The sequence below is a fragment of the Clarias gariepinus genome, chromosome 13, assembly GCF_024256425.1.
Source record: "Clarias gariepinus isolate MV-2021 ecotype Netherlands chromosome 13, CGAR_prim_01v2, whole genome shotgun sequence".
Taxonomy (NCBI): domain Eukaryota; kingdom Metazoa; phylum Chordata; class Actinopteri; order Siluriformes; family Clariidae; genus Clarias; species Clarias gariepinus.
The window spans coordinates 25640082-25658803 of NC_071112.1; the positions used below are offsets into that span (position 1 = coordinate 25640082).

The following is an 18722-nucleotide window of genomic DNA, read 5'->3' on the forward strand; positions in this document are numbered from 1 at the left end:
CTTTATTTTTCTCACCTTGCCTTTAGAGTGTGGTATCCCCAGTGGGAAATGTTGCACAGCACCCAGCAGGGCAGCGATGGCAGAAGTATATCCTGCTACAGCCTCAGGGCAAGACTTCAATGCATTAAGCCTCTCTGAACAGCGGTCGAGTAATACAACTAGCTGAGCGGGTAGTGCTACAGCTATGCAGCGCAGGCACCAAGCAGCTGCCAGCCGTGCAGATAAGCTAGGGTGAAGGAGCACAGAGATCACAGTATCTAACATCCCTGAACAACAGTGAAAGGAAGAAAACAAAAAGAAAGACAAGACAAAAGAAAGGATATGAACAATCAGTGACCTTGCTGTTGAAGTATTGTTACATGTGATTAGGTCAAGAGCACAATAAACATTGAACTTCAGTCATACTCTAAGTAGGATGGCATGATTTGATAAAAAAATTATGTGTCGATTTTTTTGACATGTTGCTATTTTAATTAAACTGAATTATTTACATATTAAATGTATTCTGTATTCAACTGTGTTTATCTAGTTTAACACCAAATATTTAGACAAATTATCTTATTTAAAGGATGCTCACTTTTTATCAATTCTTACATTTTTGACAAACTCTACATAAATTAAAAACTACAGTGAAACCTCGGATTGCGAGTTACGTGGTTTGCGAGTGTTCTGCAAGACGAGCAAAGATTTTTTTATAAATTTTGACTTGTAAAACGAGCAAGTCTTGGTTTACGAGTACCAAGTATCATGTATCATGCATGTTTTTGTGATCCACACAGGATCACAACTGAGCCAACAGTTTTTCTCTCTCTTGTGCTGCGGAATTGTGGTTAAATCGTCTCCCCTGCTGGGTCTTAGAGCGCATCTCTTTTTGATATATTTAACATCTGTGCACATGTGTACTGTTTACTATAACACTGTGACCACGTGTGTGTGTAAAACATATTTTATTTTGTATTTTACGTGTGTACAGCGCGCATGTACTGTTTCTTATAAAACACGTGTGTGCGCGCCTGTAAAGCAAAAGAAAGTCTTTAGAAGGTTAAAGATCCATTTTCTCCCTCAGCCTCTCTTATGTGTGCGCATGCATAATTTGACACAGTGCCGGTTCACACACTTTCTCACAGGACGGAAGGGGCTTTGCACACACACACACACACACACACACAGCGCTTGCGCGCATAAACGGAAATACTTTATTGGGATTTATTTGACCTTTTAAGGTAAAGTGCAGGTTAGTTTGTTTTATTTTTACTTTATATTTTGTGTTAATTATTTTTATGTGTTTATTTTTTAGGCTGTGAAATGAATCATTTTAGTTTCTATTATTTCTTATGGGAAAATTTGGTTTACGAGTGTTTTTGAAATACGAGCCCACGTCCGGAACAAATTATGCTCGTAATCCAAGGTTCCACTGTATGCATATATTACCTGCGATAAATTGCAGCCTATAGCAATTAAATCACTGCATAGGTCCATACTGCGGTTTAGATTTTTATATGATTAACTGAGCAGCATTAAACATAAATTTTTTGAAGGCTACAAAAGCATCTGCCAAAGGGGCCACTTACTAAAAAACAAAAACAAATAATAGGTGTGTTACATGAACAACTCTGAGAATCAGAGAATCTGAAATAAATTAAAACGTGTAGCAAACTATCTGTTGATAAAAGTGCTTCATAAATAGTAATAATCTGAGTTGAAAGTGGATTTGTTGAACAGTGGACCATTTTGTAGCATTTCCAAATCTTTAACATGTAGAACTAGTTGTGCATTTAGAAAAAAAGTAAAAAGTAAAGGAACAACAAAGAAAACTACATCAATGTCAGTTTTTTTGTAAATGAAGCATTGTTTAACACATTAATATGGTTATTTTACTTTGAAAAAGGACTAAAGATCCACAGGCCAGTAAACTATGATCCCAGAGTGACCTTAAGAGAAAATATAGGCACATGTAAGCAATAATGATTGCCATGCATTTTTTTTTTAATCAATGTTCATCAAAAGTGTGGCCAGGGGTAGCTCAGTGGTTAAGGCATTGGACTACGGAAGATCCCAGGTTCCAACCCCACAACCACCAAGTTGCCACTGTTGGGCCCTTAACCCTCAACTGCTCAAATGTGTAATGAGATTTAAAAAAATGTAAGTCGCTCTGGGTAAGAGCGTCAGCCAAATGCTTAAATGTAAATGTAAATGTAAAAGTGAAGGATGATTAGAGAAATTTATTTTGTACAAATAAAACAATGCCACATAATCTTTTGATGGTAGCTTATTTTAAATATGAAGCAGCATAAAAAACATCCTTTTATGACTTAAACACCTAATCCCTGAGTAGAAAACAAAACAGCAGTCCCTGTGCTTAATTACCCCGGACCTGACCACACAGAATTTGTGTGGGGTGGATAACTTACCTATGCTGGTGTCATGCAGCAGTGGTGCAGCCGTGGAGCCCAGATCTTGTAACACACTGCCCAGCTCCAGCAACACACACACCAGCATGTGCTGACAGGTTGCCACGGCTGTGCTTCTTACTGGGACCTCCATGACCTTTCCTGCATCTGACACACACACACACACACACACACACACACAGTCATACAATACAATTCTTCTATAAAGTATGTGAACCTTTTACAAATTTCTACATTTCCACCTTAATTTGACTTAAAATGTAAAAACTGTAAGAAATAAATAATAAGATGGTAAGATTTGTTTAAAAATAAAAATATACAGAATATTAATTGCAAATCTAAAATAAAAAATCTTAAGTATATTTACATTTGCTTTCAGTAGAATTTTACAGACAAATACCCAGACCTTCCCCTGTAGAATTTCCTGGTAAAATCTAGAATTCATAGGTCCAAAAAAAAGTAAAAATATAACAAATTAACCTGCACTTTTGAAAAGAATCATGGCTGGAGTAATACGAGAGAGGAGAGGAGGACGGAGGGGGCTATTTTGTAGGACGACTTTCACACACACACCCACACCAACCCACCCACCCACACACACACACACCCACCCACACACACACAACACACACACACCCACCCACCCACCCACACACACACACACACACACCCACCCACCCACACACACCCACCCACACACCCACCCACCCACACACACCCACCCACACACACCCACCCACACACCCACCCACACACACACACAAACAAATGAAATCACTGCTCTGTTGGCAAACGCCTTTAATAAGGAACCTCTCTAATGACAGCTGCTTTTGCATCCTTTTGAGGATTTCACAGAAATGTGACACTGCGTTGTTGTCTCATCTCCCGCACTGCTACAGCCTTTCTTTTCCTCCCAAATCCTGTTGTTACAATACAGTTACTACACTTGGACACAAAATTTAAAAAATGCTTTACACACACACACACACGTAGTCACAATTTAATAATAAACAGTTACACACACATGCGGATGTTAACTATGCAAGTGACGCATGCGTATTGAGACTGAGCATGGGAGACGATTACCCACAATAACAGAAAGCCGTCCTAGACCAGAGGCAGCAAAGAAGCTCCAAATGTTCAGGATTGATTTTTTTTAAAAGACTACTCCTTGGGAGAATATCAGTGGTGAGGAATTTCCTCTATTTATGCAGTATATCATCTGACTCACAGTGGACTGATGGAGGCCAAACTACAGTTTATGAACGCCTCCAAATATGAACAAATTGGTTCACGACCAAAAAATTTGCCTAAAATTTGTCTCTGTCTCCTTATTGAAACACGACCCACAAACCGTCATCTTGAGCTGGTGCTATCAGCTGAACATAGGCATTACTAACTCACCCAGCAACAGTTTTGCCTAAAATAAAGTTACAGTATAAACAGTATAATAAAGTAGTAGGAAAGTAGGTGTAAAATAGAGCATTATTAAGCATAACATCTTCACAGAAAGTAGGTGTAAAATAGAGCATTATTAAGCATAACCTCTTCGCTTCTGATGATACACATTGTGTACTTGGTCATGTCTGACCACACAAAGAAATAAATTCTGAAGATTTATTTTACTTTGTAATTATACTAAAATTGTCAGTTTTCTACAGCTTACCTACAGCCTTTGTCTGCTTGCTCATGGCCAGGCAGAGCTCCTTGGCTACTGCTATCTGAGATTTCTCTCCCAGTAGGCTGCCTACCGATGCTCTCAGGATGTAAGAGACACAGCGTCTGCAATGGACAGCTTCGCCAATGTTCTGACTGACTCGTGTGTCACACACAAGCTCCATGAGGAAAGAAAGCAGGGTGGAAAAATGTGCTTCCAGCCATGTCCCACCCAGAGTGGAGATAAATACCACACATGCCTAAAACAAAGCATGAAAAATAATTACTAATGAATGGTTCTGAGTAACAGCACAATATGACTAAGAAAAAATCTAGCAGTCTCAGATCTGAGAAGTCAGCTACATCACAACCACAACTGTAAATGGACTGATATTAAGCCACTGCATGATATTGGTACAGTTAAAGCTTGGATTGCGAGCATTATTTGGAAAATTCCCATTTGGAAAGTCAGATGATTACTTCTACATCCCCCAAAATATTCATATAAAAATGATTTATAAAAAATAAAATAATAATAAAAAAAATATATAGAAAAAAAGTAAAAATTAAACAAATTATGAAACATGCACTTTTCGAAAAGAATCATGGCTGAAGTAAGACGAGAGAGGAGAGGAGGACGAAGGGGCCACACACACTAACGAAATCACTGCTCGGCCGGCAAACGTCTTTAATAAGGAACCTCTCTAATAACAGCTGCTTTTGCCTCCTTTTGAGGATTTCGCCCAAATTTGACACTGTGTGGTCATTAAACAGATTCATCTCCCACACTGCTACAGCCTTTTTATTTTTCTTCTTCTTCCTGAAGGTCGTTGTCACAGTACAGTTACTAAAGAACAGTCACTACACTTGGACACAAAATCTTTTTTAATTCTTTACATGCGCACATACACACAAACACAAACACACGTAGTCACAATGTTATAATAAACAGTACACGCACGCACGGATGTTAACTATACGAGTGATGCATACGTACTGAGACAGAGCATGGGAGAGGATTACCCACAATTAAAATTTAAAACACAAAACACTGCAAAACACACGCAAACCAAGTTGATCGCAATTCAAGGTTCCACTTTAATTAATATTTGTAAGTTTTAATAGTTAAAAGCCATTCCATTATTCATTTTCTTGATACCTTAATTATACTTCTTTCCAAAGCAACTGGACTTACAATTGTAATTCCTAGAAGTTAATTACAATTTTAAAAACATGGTTAAAGAAATAATTAGCTGTTGGTGCTTTAAAATTTCCACGTAGCCAAAGATAGACAGAGATACAAATACCAGAGGCATATTCCTTCATCAAGATGTTTTAAGGTGTCCTGCTCTATTTTATAAAAATTATGGCATATCAGAAAATATTTCCAGACCTCAATATTCAGAAAAAAAGCATCCTCAACTATAACACAGTGAAAGAGAAGGCTACATTAAATACTGACTAAAGTCTCCAGGTTGCATTAAAATGGTTTGTACTACAGTATGAAGATGATTTTTTGTTACATTACAGTGCCTCAGTACGTGACTGGCAAGTGCAAAACTTTATTCCTCAACAAGATTAATTAAAGAATTCACATAGAGAGAAATTCACCAAGTGAGAAGCTTTTACAGAATGGAATGTTTCAAGCATGTAACAAAGTGAGGATTTGCTAATCATCCAAAACAATCAAGCTCATTGATCAAGTATGGTGTATTGGGCATTGCTTCTGGAATAATCTCTCTAATGTTTATTGATAATGTAACTCATGACAGTACTGTAGCAACAGTTGACTCTGTTTGCTAATTTACAGAGAAAATCATTCAGTCTACTTGGGAGAAACATCATCATGCAGCAAAATAGTAACCAATAACACAAAACTTTATTCTTTTAGACTGGTAAAGTACCAGACCTTCACCCATCTGTGCATGCAGTTCACTTCCTAAAGAGGAGACTGAAGAGAGAAAGAATTTAGCATTATACGCTACTTGACCTGGGTGATGCCCACACGCAAGTCTCCACTGACTGGGCTGGTTCCCTTCAGCATGTCACCACTGACACGCAGGAAACCTGCTCCACGTTGTAGGAAGCCACTGGATACCAGTTCTGTTACCTCTTCCAAGCAGTTACGCTTCAAACCTGTCCGGCCAGCTGCAGCAGAGGAGACAGGAAAGCAGAATTAGACAAATAATAAAAGAAACCAACAGCAAAAGGAGAGGTAAAAACACGGACCACATGGGAATTTAGAGAGTAATACTTATCGTCAGGGTTACTTATCGTCAGGGTTACTTATCGTCAGGGTTACGGGGGGCCAGAGCCCATCCTACATACACATACTCACACACACACACTCATTCTTTCACTAGGGGCAATTTTGGGAAAAGCCAATTAATCAAATCCGCATGTCTTTGAACTGTAGGAAGAAACCGGAGTACCCGGAGGAAACCGCCCCAAGCATCTATATTTGTGTAAACTCCATGCACACACAATCGAACCTGGCTGGGAGTCGCAAGTAACAATTACTACTAAAATTACTTTTACTATATTGCTTATAGCAAACATTGATAAAGTCAGTGAGAAAGTATAACAAAGCAAAGCAACACACAGAATTTTAGTTCAGAGAATGGCACTACCAAGGAGTTCAAGGAGTAAATAGTTTGAAAGTTCTTGAGTCCAATCTAGACTAATTTTGACTAATCTTAAAAAACATACTTTTAAATGACAATGAACAAACCAGGTACCACATGACTTCAAAATGTCCTGTTTCAGCTGCCCTGCAAAAACTTTACTCCAAACCTCTATTCTCACTAAACATTTATTTCTGTGTTTTTACTCACCAGTTACATTAAACATGAAAATTTGCTGTAGAAACCTTACGTTATTGACACTTGGTTATTAATCCAGATTAACCCCCAAATTTGTGTTTGAAAACACAACTGTATGTATTTATAGCTAGGAAGAGCTGATTCACTCATTCCAAATACTAAAACTAATTAAGCATCAACCACAAACCTCCACAAATCCAAAAATGAGCTGCCTCACACAAAGCAATAACAAAAATTGGCATTAGTTAGTAAGTGAACCAGCAAGTACATGTAGATGTTTTTTGCCTGAAGGGATTTAATCAAATCAGGGCAAGTAAGAAACAAAAGAATGTTGAACCAATAAACGTGTACAGGATATTGGGGGTTGATGGCCAGAAGTCCACATATTTTGGCCATATAGTATATTTTTAAATAATAGGTTCAATTCTTTCTGAATAATTATTATAAAAATAAGCAACAGTTGCAGTCCTACATCAGATAAATTGTTGTTGCCTTCAGACACAATATGTTATGAAAAATCTCCCTACAAGCAGCCACTTCAATGATGTAGTAAATGTAACCTACCTATGGCTTGTTTGGGCTCAATAGCTGAGGCTAACAAGGTGCCCAGCAGTCTGGAGACGGTAACACGGACATCATAGTTGGAGCCATCAAATGCTCTAAAACAAAGTGAGGACATGTTTTCCAGCTCTGTGGACCACAGGAATACAGCTTCTCTCTGTAGCTCCAACAGGCACTAAAAATAAACATCACAACACACACACACACACACACAAGCCACTTCACAAGGACAGAACTAATAAAGTGCATAATAAATTTAATACCACTCCTTAATCGATGCAATGCAATAAATGCACATGGTTTTGACTCACTAATCTTTGCATGTAAATATTTATGGTGTTAATTTAACAAAGTTTATGTAAATCTACGTGAATTCCTATTATATTTACCAGCCATTTATACAATTTAAAAGCTCTACCATGGTGTTGGGTACTCATAAAGAACACAACTTTTAACTCCCACAGAACCCATTTGCACAGTCAGTGATATTACACTCTCCTCAACTCTAAGAAGCACACCATGGTTTATTGCAATATTTTTGAAAATAAAATCTCAATATTTCATTAGCCAAATAATAATAAGGGGTGGGCAAATCACAGTTATCATCCTGCCTTCTAGGTAAGAAGAAGTGTGTTTCCCTGTTAAATGTTTAGTTGCCAGAAGCCTACATGACTAGGCTAAAAAGTGATGGCAAACACAGTCTAATAACATTGCAAGCTGGGAAATGCACATTTTGATTAAATGACCGAATGTATAGGGACATCAGAACATAATACGCATACAAGGGCCTTCCATAAACTTGCTACAAAGTCTAGAAGAAACTGTCTAGAACTTCCCTGTATACTATAGTATTAAGAATTCTCTTTACTAGAACTTCACTACATTTTCCACTATGACAATGGTCCTGTGCACAAAATGAGGTCCAATTCAGACAGCCATGACACCATGGCAAGGGACGGTCAACGGCATATTAATTCCATGATTGTGTGACAAGCTGTTCAATGGTCAGGTACTGCATGTATAATGTATGTCTGCTTCGAACCCAGTTGCACACTTAAACTGTCTAAAAATTAGAAATCGGAAAACATTTAGAAATCAGATGAAAAAGGACACAGAATAATCCCTTATCATGTAGAAAAACCTTTAAAATAAGTCACTTAAAGTGAACTTTTTAAAAAGCGTCATTTAGTCTCAAATCCTTTTGGGATGATATTGCACCACACTTCTTTACAACACTGCTTATAGTTTACTGATGTTTGAAGGAATTTTTTATGTAGCGCTCTCTTAACATCATTAGAAATATGAAACTTTAGATCCTGAAGAATGAGGATAGAACATTACCTTAGCGGCAGCACAGCGAACCGCCATGGAGCGGTCAGTGAGGCAGGAGCGTGTGGCCTTGTAGATGTCTCTGTGACAGGGCATGGCACTCACCCCCAAACCCCTCAGAATCTTCTCCATGCACAACATGATCTCGTACCGTCCTTGAGACTTTATTTGCGTGCGCGTGCACACACACACACACACACACACACACAAACACACACACACACACACACACAAACACACACACAATGTACTGACATATAAAACCTTAAAAAGTGTCCATAAAGACACTTTATCAACAATGCTGATTTTCTTTGTTTAATAACATATTTTCATAAAATCTGTAAAATTAACCTTAGATTATACAAAACATATACAAGTTCCAGTGAATTATCTGTTGCTGAATAAATCACAATCTCAAATTCAAGGTTTTTGCCATTAATTAACTGAGACAGGTCAAACCCTGTGATTCGACTTGGAGTTAGAAACAATGTAAAGGCTGCTGAAAATTTAAATCAACAAATAGAGTGCTGAGGTATAAAACATGTAATAGCTGAACAGAGACTTTTGCTTTTTACTTATTTACTTTTTTTCACATGTATGTGCAGCATGTGAGTCTGTTCTGTTCACTGGTTAGAGGATCACAGGCACCTAAGGCTCACCCATGCCTGTGGGGACCAAACACCAGCCTGTCTAGTGTGATCCAACAGAATTGCCATGGAATGCAGCAAATCAATGCTGTCCATGAAAATGTACTCAGCGCACCCCGCACATCACACAGAGGACCTGGCAATGTTTTTATTGTTACAGCTGATCGGTATATATATGTCATTATCTCATATCTTGCTATACCTAACAGAAGTCTAAATATAAAAGCGCTTTTGGTTAGTTTTCTTACTTGTTAATTAATTTACACTTATCTGATTAAAAAAAAACTGCACACAAGCATATTCAAGGACCCAAACTGTGTGCGTGTAGAATCAATGCCATTGTTTTCATAATCTCACTCCAAGCTTTTCTGAAACACACATCACACATCTCCTCAGCCTCCTAACACACAGTATGACTGCAGATCATACCCTGCTATCTATTATCACCCAAATGAGAATGGGTTCCCTGTTCCCGGTTCCTCTCAAGGTTTCTTCCTATTGCCATCTCAGGGAGTTTTTCCTTGTCACTGTCACCCTCGGCTTGTTCATCAGGGACAATCATATCATTTTGATTCATATACATTTACATTTCATACAAACTTCCATTACTCCTTTGATTGTGTAAATCTGCTTTGCGCCAATGACAATTCTTTGAAGCGCTATACAAATAAAACTAAATTGCATTTAATTGAAAGGTTGAAAGCTCTGCGCAACTGCTTTGATTTGTGAGTATTTTTGCATGCTCTCTTGTTCTCACCCTGTATTTAAGTATTTAAATACATGCATGCATGTATTTTGGTCTGCTGAACGATTCTGAAATCTTTGGTCATTCTTACCTCAGAGCTCTTCATGGCTTTCAAAAGATTTGCCACGGTCTCCTTGAAGGAGTTGATGAGAAGACGGCCAAGCTGCCTATACATCGCACCCAGACACGCCACAGCTGCCCTGTCAGGAGAGACAGGTTTCATTCGCTATTGCTGCTGAATTTATTAAGCACCACAGAAATTATGTCTATACTCAGCATCGTTTACTGGACTACAGGGAGAAATGTGGGTTTAGTGCCAAGAGGCTTTTTATTTTCTGCTCTGTGTTTCTTTAAATTAAATCACAGCCTCTTGTCTATTGATCTGCAAGGAAATTTATAACTCCAAGAAACGATGGCTGCACAGACAACAGCAAACCAGATTTACTTGGAATGCAGACAATTTGTGATTGTAACAGCTAGCATGTATTTTTGTGTGCACTAGTACGGGTGTGATGATGATCTTAATAACTGAAACTCTTCTAAAAACACAATATTCTTTTTTTTCAGCACTGGCTATGTATCCATATCTTTGAAACGATTAGTTATCAGGTCCCGGTTAATAAAGCTAACCATGACCATTGTTAGCTGTCTAAAAGCTAGATTAAGGCTAAGAAACACAAGAGGAAACATCAGGTAAAACATATTTGGGTGGCTCAAATGGAGATAGAAATAAGCGCCAAACTCAGGAACTTGATGGCCTTTCTGTTTCATCATGTGCAGCAGTAGAGGACCCAAGTGTGATCACTGATTCCAAACGATTATTTGAAGCTTCTGTAGATAAATTAAATGAATGATACAGCCGGGACAAGAGTTTTTTCTTGCAAAGACCAACAGTAATGGAACAGCCTCAGACACAGCCTCAACTCTAAACTTATTTGTTCACAAGGGCTTTTAAGCGTAGTTCTTCATTAAGTAAAGGAGCAGATCTGGAGAACTCACAGGCATAGTTTTATGGTAAACTGGTATGTTTGAATGCATTCTTCTCCCACTTCCATGAGCTCACTCAGGTTGCCCTAATGAATTCTTCTAGTTCTGTCATCCCTGCTTACACTCTGCACAAAATACATTGACCTTATCTATTATGCGTTAGTGAGCGTACCTAATTATGTGCTTATTTATTTCTTCCCTGCTCCCCACTTCCCTTTCCATTGAGTTGCACATGCCATTCATGAGCTACCACTGATCCTGATCTCTTCTTCTCTCCGGAACTGACTGATTCCCAACTTATAAATGAAGCACTCATTATTTGGAGACCAGTCACTGCTGCAGAGAATGGCACCATAAGGTCACTTCATGATACATCTGACTACAGAAGACACTTAGAAAAAAAATTTTTTCTGTTGCAATTTTACAATTGCCCTTTTGGATTTATGCATGGTCCTCTATTTGATATGCCAATACCACATGGAGGATGGGTTCCCTTTTGTCTGAGTCTGCATCCTCTAGTGGTTTCTTCATGGTTTCTTTATGTCAGATTGGAAGTGTTTTGTTGACAACATCATCTACAATGTTGGGACAAACACTAAACATCACCTAAAATGTTTAAATTTATATCCATATTTTTTATTTTTGCAGTGATGCTTTCTGAAAAATGTCTAATGTTAATAGTCGCTATTCAAATAAAGCGAAATTGAATGATCGATTGCAGTCCGCACTCACAGGCGAGTGGACAGAAAGCTGGGAGAGTCATCCTTGCTCTTGATGATGTCATGGCAGCGATCCACAGTGAGGCTGGAGGTAAGTGATTCACCCATGCAATAAACCAGAGCCACACATTGAGCTAAAAGGTAGCGTGTGGAGGGGCCAGGCGAGCTGGTCAGGATAGCCGTCAGTTGCTCCACCAGTCGCTTCTGGTTGTGCTTCACATCGGCCTGTCATGTAAACAAACATGCTTCAATAAATTTATGATCTTTTCATTTTACAATTCTGTTCATCAAATTAAAATTGCACATGGAATTGGGCAAATTACCCATAATAAAGCATTTTTCCTGAAACTAAAAGCAACTTTACATAAAGCGCAGTTATTTGTATTGCCCTTAATCTTAACACATCAGTTTACCTAAAGGTGCAACATGGTTCAAGTCTGGATGCACCTCTGTGACAATTCACATTATGACCCAAAGTCATGACTCTCAAAGTGTTAACAGTAAATTGTAAACATTAGTAAAAAGAGCACTGTCAACTGATTGATCAGTGTGCTTTTAAATAGATTCAGCTGGTTTCGTTAATGAAGGAAGGCATATGTGGCAGGACCTTTCTGAAGCTTCCATGTCCACTGCACAAAAACAGCTAAAACTTAAGTGAAGTGTTAGTCATCCAGTCTTTTTGACTCTACACCCAGCCGAATCCAGTAGGTTTTAAAGAATAAAGGTCTTTATACGAAATGCTGATTGTTGTAGAAAAAATTACATCATAAAATAATAAATTATTCTTATTATCTGGACTTTTTTAAATTTTTTTATTTGAGAACGTAATTACATTGTCAACATTTAATTTCACTTTTGGCCACCACAATTCAGTATACAATATGAAATTCTTAAAGAAACATTACGCAAACAACAATCTACCCAAGTAGTTAGTTTTAAATTAATAAAATTAAAAGTTTTTAAAACAAAAAAGAGGTATTCAATTTACAAATATTTATGCAAAAACATAGCAAATGGAGTAAAACTACAGCACTTTAAATATATGTGTTTTAGTAATATAATGGGCTCTTATTTTTAGACTAACCCGTTCAGCAGCAGGCAGGAGCTTCTTCAGAAAGCGCAGCCACTCAAACACAAATTCAGCCCTCTGCTCCTCACCCAGTGTGCTGCAGACATCCTCATTCAGCAGCAGACTATGTGCCTGCTCCATTCTTCCTTTTTGCTTCACTTATTTCTTTCTTCCTTCTCTATGGTCTAGAACAATGGAGTCAAAGCTCCCTCAGATTTTGATTGATTCACATCTGAAACAGAACACAAACATTATGACACAGAGGGCGAAGCTGTTTGTGCAGACCGGAATGCTCTTGTCGGAATGCAACTGTATTGTTTAACGCCAACTTCTACATAAATGTGGAGATATGATAAGGGGTGATTATTAAAGTTTCTCTTATATTTTATTCCCATCTGAATGTTAGTCATCCTGGTCATTCTTTACAGCCCATGCGTTTTTATATCCAGATAATAATATAGATGGCCTTTTTCTACTCTATGAGAAAATACTTAAAATCCTTTCCAAACTAATGCAGACAAAGTATTTGAGTAACCAGAATCTAATATTCGTCATATTCTTCATTTTGCTTAGTGTCTTGTTTTGACCAAAGTTGTAAGGTCTGGGTCGGCCACAGAAGGTTTTCACTTTTTAAAGTTTGGGAATGACTGTCTGAAAGCTACAGTATACTGAAATGGGCAACAGATGGTATAGGAGAAAGTCTGGGGCACAGACTGCTAGTTCATGCCAAAGTGGTTAGTATGGTTAAGTTCAGGGATCTGTGGGGTCCCGTAAAATTCTTGGCAAACCGTGGCCTTAATGATCTCGCTCTTTGTTTATGGTCATCGTCATGCTGGAACATGTTTGGGCCCCTTAGGTTCAAGCGAAAACATAATCCTTTATACAAGGACATTAAACATTTGTGGGCCTTCAACTTTGTGGCAACATTTTAAGTAACATAAATATATGGGTGTATCCATATATTTTTGGCCATATAGTGTATGGACAAATAGATAAATAATAGCCATGAATTAAATTTAAATGTAGTCCACCAATGGTCAAACACAAAAAAACCTGCCTAGCTTCATGCTTCTGGTCATATTATACACTACTCCTCAACATTAATTACTAAACCTAAATTACCAAACCACATTTTTGTTTTATAATCTGGTATTAAAATTAATTAACTTTTGCCCACCTTTTATTGACCTTCACCTTCCCATTACAAAGGTTCAAATGGATAAAAAGGAACAAATAATATAATGGGATGATTTATAAAGGTGTGCAATATAGCAAAATATCAGACATTTTTCAGTTGCACAATTTGTTTCATAATACGGCAAATTAAAACAAGTTTTCGGACAGGCCTAATTAATTAGGCCTAATTTTCAGTCAAAATTTCAATTGTTTTTTTAGCTTAAAAGAAAGCAATACTGCATGTCGAAGATAAAGAAAAAGCTCATAATTTTACATTTTAATGACCCAAAGCAGAAACTCAAGAAATGGCTTCAGGAAGAAGAAAATTAAACTGGGCCTTTGAGAATACGCCAGTCAAAGCCCAAATCTAAATCCTATCAAAAACCTGTTGGATGACTTGAGAAGAGCTGTACTCAGGAGAACCAGTAAAAAAAAAAATAGATCTGGTATACTATTGCATGGAAATGTGGAAATAAATTGCCTAATAAAAATGTGCTTTGGGCACCTATGATGTAACCCAAAAAATTATTGAGTGCTGTATTAACAAGAAAAATGTGCTTTAATTTACTGTGTATATTCATGCATTGTACATTTATTTACATCAGCCTGTAGACTTCCATTAGAAGTAAGATTAAAATAAACAGGGTTTTATATTTATATTTATTTAAAATTGCTTGTGTGAAATTAATGTTTTGTGATACTAACAAATATGCTACGCACAAGGTAATGTTTTGTTGGGGGAAATGCTGAAATGAGACACTCCTTTAAATAAGACAGACATTTAGGAAGGAAGTAGACACCACAGCTCCTAGCTCTCTTATGAAAACTTACACGACTCAGCTATGAATAATTCAGTTGCCGTGAGGTTTCTGTTCTCTGCCACATTAATAATATAAACAAAAAGCCTTAAGGCAGTTAATGACAATAGCAATGATTTTACTGAGATGAATCTCAATATTTGTGCACTAAACTGCATTATAAACATTATTTGATACACACATATTGCATTGCAGTCTGCAAATGACATTATTTTTTACAGTGCAGTCCAGTTCTATCAATCAGCCAAAACTTTACAAGCTCCAAATATTGTGTATATCTATCTACAAACGCCTATTATTGTGTAAGTCCTCCTTGTGCATTTAAAACAGCTTTTGAACTTTTTCTATCATAGCCAGCAAAAATATTTTCAGCAGTTTATGCTACAGCAGCTCTTCTGTGGGATTGGATCGGACATTCTAGACTTCAGTCCACACATGCAACTTTGAGCTTTTGATGCCAACGGCCCAGCCACTAGCTTACAGTTGTCCTTCTTTTGACCACTTTTGGTAGGTACTAACCATGGCATACTACAAACACCCGACAAGACCTCGCATTTTGGAGATGACCCAGACCCAGTCTTCTAGCTGTAACAACTTGGCGCTCAGATTATTACAATTGCCTGTTTTTCCTGCTTCCAAAACACATCAAACCTACTGCTCACTTGCTGCATACTACTGTACATTCCACCCCCTTGCCAGGTGCCACTGTAAAGAGATAATCAGTTTTACTTACTTCACCCATTCATTTCTCTCCACATAGGCTACTCAGGTGCTTGTTCAGTCCCTTGTTATTTTAAGACTGGACTACCGCACCTCACTCCTGGCAGGCCTGCTCCTGTGCACGATTCGTCCTCTACAGCTGATCCAGAATGCAGCTGCACAACTTGCTTTCAACCTTCCCAAGTTCTTCCTCACCACACTACTTTTCCATCCTCTCCACTGGCTTTCTTTAGCTGTCCTTGCGTCAAATTCAAAACATTGACACCTGCCTACAAAGATAGAAAAGAGCAAGCACCCACATACCTCTCAGCTCCAATCACATCCTGCACTACTCGACTGGAACCACCATCTTTCAGGGATCAAGGAAGACATGCGTCTACACTGTTTTCTCTAGTCGAGGTTCTGGCAATCTTTAAGCAATGACTAAAGGCCGGCCACAAAATAAATTAATAAATAAATAAATAACCCCTTCCTATAGAGACTGGTATCATCAGTAGTGACTGATGGTACTTACAGTTAGTAACCTAGTAACCTAGTGTAAGGAAATGAGAGAGCAGATGAGTTGGCAAAAGAAGCAACCAGAAAAGTGGATGTTGAGGTTATTATGAAATTATCAAAGTCAGAGGAGAAAGTTATAGTGTTGAGAAAGGCAAAAAAACAATGGCAACAGGAGTGGGATAATAAACCAAAAGCGAGATATTTAAATTCAATACAAGACAAATAAGATGTAATGAATTAACCACAGCAACCCTAAAATCAATCTATTTACAGTAGGTAAACACCCAACAGGACTCTGTGAGGACTGGCAGGAAAGTGAGACTATGGAGCATGTTTTGCTCTCGGCTGGAAATATATGCAGGAGAGGCTAGATATGGTGGAATGGCTTGAAAAACTAGGCAGATTACAAAGCAATATTAAGAGACTTTTAGAATGGGAAATTACTGATCAGGGAATGAAGCATTTAATGTTGTTTTGAGGAAGACTGAACTGGAAAGTGGGCTTCAAAAAACAGGGAAGCTGAGGAGTGGGAGATCTATAGGTGGCGGTGATGCAACCTACAGAACCAGATGCTGAGTGGTACTGAGAGGGAAACATGTAGAGTAAAAAAGAGTGTGTGGAAGTACCGGATAAAGCAGACAAGGAATTCAAGACAGAACATGTCAAGATCAGGGAGGGATGCATTAGACGGTTTAAGGAAGGCGGGACTGGAAAATCATCTTTAAGAGGCCAGAAAGATGAGGAAGAATGAGACATACAGTTGGTGATAACTTAACCAGCCTACTAGATTCCAACTGCCATTAAACAAGAAAAGAAGAAGAACCCAGTGTTAGGATCTGTCCAATGATGAAAATGTCAAAGCATTTTGTGTAAGTCGCTCCGGGTAAGAGCGTCGGCCACATGCCAAAAGTGCATTACAAAGGCTCAACAAGCACTACTTTTGTAAAACTTTCAACAATGCAGTAAAGTTTTTGATTGGACACTAGCTGAAGTATCCATCAATCACGGGAAAACACTTTGTAAAAATAGTTAGAATGTTAAAGCTAAAATTAAGCTGATCAGCTTTAATGTAATCAGTGATATGTACGTGAGCTTCAACCTGAAATAATAATGTCTGCCTGCAGCAAAGATAAACTCCCTTTTTTTTACTGTAATTTCACACAATTTAATACTATTAATACCATTATATGGTAATTGGTTTTTACTGGATTGGTGTCTAAATTCAGTGACTTGGACCTAATTTATGCTAAGTTGTACTTCTTTCGTCATAAGCCAAACACACTTCCTGTTCGGTAATCAGACAGTGAATCACAGATGAGAAATCGAAAAAGTAGATCGGGTAAACATGAAGTTCTGTCTTAAAATGACTTCAGCGTGTATACCACTTCAGCGCTGTTATTTCAGCTAACTAATCCCAGTAAAAAGATTCAGTTTAGCTTTTTTAAATAACACATGACTGTTCATAATATCACTTTTACTCAACATTCCGATTTGACTTATAGTGCAGGTTAAACTACAGACAGATATCCAAGTACTGCAAAGGTTTTATTGAATTCTGTCCAGACAGTTTGGTGACATAAGCAAATTCAAATTCTAATTGTCACATACACAGTCATACACAGTACGATATGCAGTGAAATGCTTAAACTAATTAATTAACTAATTGAACTAACTAATTCATCTAGCTTGACAGACAGACAGATTTTTTTCCGGAGACTGGGATCGGGTCCTCCAATGTATAAAACACAAAGTTCTGACCAACGTACAGACAAAACCTCTTTTATTTATAGATTTAAATCACTAAAGCCATGATGTGACAAAACAAGCACTCAATGTTAAACTTTTGACGATGCAGTGAAGTAATTACTGAACATTTAGAACACTGAGGACATGCTGTAGTAAAACTCATTGTTTGTAACCTGTGCATTACAGTCATATGGAGGTCATGGAGCTGAAGCTCATTTTACTTCTGGACAGTAATGAGAGATGTTAGGGGGGAAAAGCCATTATATTCTACACTTGGTTAATGGGTAAGTAGGGAATTAAGCTCGTCGTAAGTCAACACACAGGATTAATTCTTTTACACCTTAATAGACAATATATCTGTCGATGTAAATGAATAAAGCAGTTATAACTGTCTTGGGTGCTTGGTTTAAGCCCTCGGACACCCAGACAGGAGGCTAAAGCTAACGAGCTCTGCACAAAGTTGTTAATATCCCGCTAATCAGAAGCTGCAGCTGGTTAAAGCACTTTAAACGAGTCGGTTATACAGTAGAAGTAAAGCGTATTAATGCCGATGAAGTGCACAGGACTAACAGTGTATTAGACTCCTGACACCGGCTAGAACACTGAGGGAGAAGGCTTAGCATTAGCTCTTTAGCCGCATTTAAGGATGTGCTTGGTTTATTGATCAAGCAGGTGGAAAAAGCAAAGACAAAAAACAAGTTCCTACCAAACCATACTAATCTCTCAGGCTGTGAGGTTTACAGCTCCGTGTTCAACACTTCCTCTCCGTGCTGAGAATGTGAGCAGAGAGCAGAGAGCTCGCGGCCAGTCAGAGTGCG

The 18722-nt window shown here is 38.0% G+C and overlaps 1 protein-coding gene across 3 annotated transcripts in view; it reads right to left on the minus strand.

The window, feature by feature from the left end:
- Positions 1 to 18722, minus strand: part of heatr5a (HEAT repeat containing 5a) — a 52172-nt gene extending 33450 nt beyond the window's left edge. For all 3 annotated transcript variants that reach the window (XM_053509832.1, XM_053509831.1, XM_053509833.1), the window contains exons 1-10: positions 18611 to 18722; positions 12962 to 13178; positions 11891 to 12102; positions 10263 to 10371; positions 8792 to 8941; positions 7454 to 7625; positions 6058 to 6215; positions 4078 to 4327; positions 2412 to 2558; positions 16 to 266 (exon numbers count right to left, since the gene is read on the minus strand). In XM_053509832.1, the coding sequence (XP_053365807.1) occupies positions 16 to 266; positions 2412 to 2558; positions 4078 to 4327; positions 6058 to 6215; positions 7454 to 7625; positions 8792 to 8941; positions 10263 to 10371; positions 11891 to 12102; positions 12962 to 13087 (1575 nt within the window). In that variant the 5' untranslated portion in view covers positions 13088 to 13178; positions 18611 to 18722. The remainder of the gene's footprint in view (positions 1 to 15; positions 267 to 2411; positions 2559 to 4077; positions 4328 to 6057; positions 6216 to 7453; positions 7626 to 8791; positions 8942 to 10262; positions 10372 to 11890; positions 12103 to 12961; positions 13179 to 18610) is intronic.